Source organism: Malania oleifera, chromosome 5 (assembly GCF_029873635.1).
Source record: "Malania oleifera isolate guangnan ecotype guangnan chromosome 5, ASM2987363v1, whole genome shotgun sequence".
Classification (NCBI taxonomy): domain Eukaryota; kingdom Viridiplantae; phylum Streptophyta; class Magnoliopsida; order Santalales; family Ximeniaceae; genus Malania; species Malania oleifera.
In genome coordinates, this window is record NC_080421.1 from 89,282,967 (window position 1) to 89,286,295 (window position 3,329).

Sequence of the window (3,329 nt, forward strand, 5' to 3'; positions counted from 1 at the left end):
TCAAATCCCACTAAATATGCAAAAAACGAGCCTTTAATTTCTCCACCCACTCCATATTGTTAGAAGGCCAATATCTCTTTTAGCAGGAATATATGTGTGTGTGCGCCTCTCTCTCTCTCTCTCTCTCTCTCTCTCTCTCTCTCTCTCTCTCTCTCATATATATATATATATATATATATATATATATATACATATAACAATTCAACATGAAACCCCAACTCATCCTCCATCTTCCCCTGGTCGGCACCTAGCCACTTAATTTTCCATGAAAACCAAAAAGAAAAAGTAAGGATTCCATCTGGCACCACCACCATTTCCCATCTATTCTTTGACCAGCTAGAGAGAGTGGGACAAGCTAGAGAGATGGAGAAAGGGATTTGAATGATCAGTAGGCAGTAGGGACCCATTCATCAGTTGACCTATTGAATTGTATACAACTTTAATTCTAACCCTTTGAATACCGACACATGTACACAACCAATGCCATCAGCATCTCGCCGCCCAGAAGCGATACGTTTACCTCTCCCTTTGATCATATATATGGCTAATATATATCTTTCCCTGCTCACATGCACGCATATATATATGACATTGCTTTGGATAGATGATCTCCCTGTTCAATCCTCCTATACTGGAAGGAAGTGTGTGTTATCCACGTACAATCATTAGAAGGCTTGTCCGATCGCCAAAATAGGTAATTAAACAACTGGGTTTTCATAAAATCGTCCAACCCATGCCTATTAACCACAAAATCTAACCAAAATTATATCCAATCTCGACTAACCTCTCTCTCTCTCTCTCTCTCTCTCTCTCTCCTCTCTCTCGCCCTCTCTCTCTCTCTCTCTCTCTCTCTCTCTCTCTCTCTCTCTTTCTCTCTCTCTCTCTCTCTCTCTCTCTCGTTGCCGCGTACAGATGGAGATGCCTTGAAAAGAATTCTGTAAGCATGCAATTGAAATAACTCTTTTATCTGTAGTTTTTTATGCTAACTTTGCAAGTAGGAACTTGAGGTTCCTTTTTTAGATCCGAATGGGTGAAATTAAATGAAATTTTAGCGTATATCACTTTGTATTGTGTCATTCAAATCTGTGGCTCTAACTCCATACATATTCTTAAGGGAAGCTTTGATGTTTTGAGTTCGATATACATTATAAAATAGAAAGTCTTAATTTCATTATATATTTCTCATTACAATTCCATGTTAATTGTTGAAACAGATCCGTGAGCCATGAAGATTTCCACGCTCATGATGTGCAACCAAGCTCCACTTCCAATGAATATCCAAACTCCTAGGCTCATGAACATGGACCTCTTTAGCCCCATGAGGGAGAAAAAGATAGAAAAGGTAGTGGTCGTGATGGGGGCAACCGGAGCCGGCAAGTCACACCTCTCCATTGATCTCGCTTCCCGCTTTCCGGCCGAGATCATAAACTGCGACAAAATACAAGTGTACGAGGGACTAGACATAGTGACAAACAAGGCCACGGAAGAAGAAAAGCGCGGCGTCCCCCACCACCTGTTAGGGATAGCAAACCCTAATGCAGACTTCACTGCAGCGAATTTTTGTGATGCAGCAATCCTCGCCCTCAAATTGATATCGGGGCGTAGCTGCCTCCCCATCATAGCCGGAGGCTCCAACTCCTATATTGAGGCTTTGGTCGAGAATGAAGACTACAAGTTTCGGTCACGGTATGACTGTTGTTTCCTTTGGGTGGACGTCTCCGCCCCGGTGCTTCACTCCTTTGTGTCGAAGCGAGTGGATCAAATGATCGAAAACGGAATGGTGGAGGAGGTGAGAAAGTTTTTCGACCCAGAAGCAAATTACAGATGGGGAATTAGGAGAGCCATCGGCATCCCCGAGCTCGATCGGTACCTTCGAGCCGAGCTCTCTCTAGAGGAGGCAATCCGAGAGATCAAGGAAAATACGTGCAAGTTAGCGTGCAGGCAATTGGAGAAGATTCACAGACTTGGAAATGTGAAGGGGTGGAAGCTGCACCGGGTCGACGCCACTGACGTATTTAGGAGAGAGGGGAAGGAGGCAGCCCAGGCGTGGGAGGAGTTGGTGGTGGCTCCGAGCACAAAGATAGTGAGAGATTTTCTACTTGAAAAGCTTATTCCGAGTTCGTTCTCCTCCAATGCTGCGGCCGCGCAGCCGTGGAAATGGCAGTGGAGGAACCAATTTTATGAAGAGGGAGTGGGGGCTTCATTGTACAGTGCAGCCTGCAGACACGAGGATTCAATAAACAGTAGGACCAAGGCAGTGGAAGAAGATGCCATCAATTTGAAATTGCCAACCGCCATGCGAAGTCCGGCGTTCTCCTGCAAAGTCAGCAATAAATAATTCATAATTGAGATCAACCGTATCATTTGGTCTGTCTTTGATATATATTTTTTGCTCGATTCTTCAATAAAAGGATGCTTGCATGATCCATAAATTAAGAAAAATATATATGTAAATTTGTGGTGCCTAATTGTTTCAATATAAATAAGGGAGGATCTTAATTGGGCTAGGAACGAATTAATTTAAAACCTGAATACAGCTTCTGGGTTGCGATTATAGGGTCCTTCCATAGATTCCATAAGCTTACATATTATTTGTGCTAAAACTTGCAATTTTGGAATAAATTTCTAGTCCAGAGTCGTCTAAATCATAGCCCAATGCCTCATATAATGAACCTTTATGATCTTATTTAATAATTAAATAATTAAAAAGAAAGTGATATATATATATATATATATATATATATAAAAGTTAATAAAAATATTTAAATGTCACTTTGCATAAAGGTATAACCTACAAGCCTAATTTAGAAACCTAATTAAGGGAGGGAAAGTGAAGATGTGTAATTTCAAAATTATAGAGGAAGAGTAAAGAGATGTAATTCTTCGAAATAAAAAAATAAAAAAATTGTATTCACTTCTAGATTTGATCATATTACACATAAGGTAGCTTGATTACAAAGTAGCGAGACATTCTCTTTCAAGTGATATTCGAATGTAGGAAAATAATATATAAAAAAATATCCTAACTGCTTGCAAGACAAACTCAATCGAAAAAATAGCCAGACCTGCTAACAAAATGATCAAGAATTAAAAAAAAAAATTTAATAGGTTTACTTGGCAAAATGGTCATGATGGTAGGGACGATTGCTTCCATTACTGACCAAAAAGACACCAAATTCTCCTTTAGGTGCTTCAATTGTGTAGTTTAGGTAGAAGAATCTGGTACGGAAAAACCTTCTGTATTATATGCAATACCACCCCATGAAATTTCCTTCCTACTTAAGGCACTAGTTTGGATGAAAACCCTGATCAAGCAAGCGATAGGCAAG

At 40.3% G+C, this 3,329-nt stretch overlaps 1 protein-coding gene across 2 annotated transcripts; it reads left to right on the plus strand.

Annotated features, from left to right (window-relative positions):
• Positions 1-563: 563 nt before the first annotated feature.
• On the plus strand, positions 564-2,441 carry LOC131155522 (adenylate isopentenyltransferase 3, chloroplastic). 2 transcript variants are annotated; one of them, XM_058108727.1, is made up of 2 exons: positions 564-694; positions 1,215-2,441. In XM_058108727.1, the coding sequence occupies exon 2, from the start codon at positions 1,226-1,228 to the stop codon at positions 2,336-2,338; it is 1,113 nt and encodes a 370-aa protein (XP_057964710.1). In that variant the 5' UTR covers positions 564-694; positions 1,215-1,225; the 3' UTR covers positions 2,339-2,441. The 2 variants fall into 2 exon arrangements, with proteins under 2 accessions (XP_057964710.1, XP_057964711.1); XM_058108728.1 differs by having other exon boundaries at positions 617-937.
• The last annotated feature ends 888 nt before the right edge of the window (positions 2,442-3,329 follow it).

What these genes read in the sequence shown, in the direction of transcription:
- LOC131155522 (XM_058108727.1), top strand. Translation starts at nt 1,226, where the DNA reads ATGAAGATTTCCACGCTCATGATGTGCAACCAAGCTCCACTTCCAATG.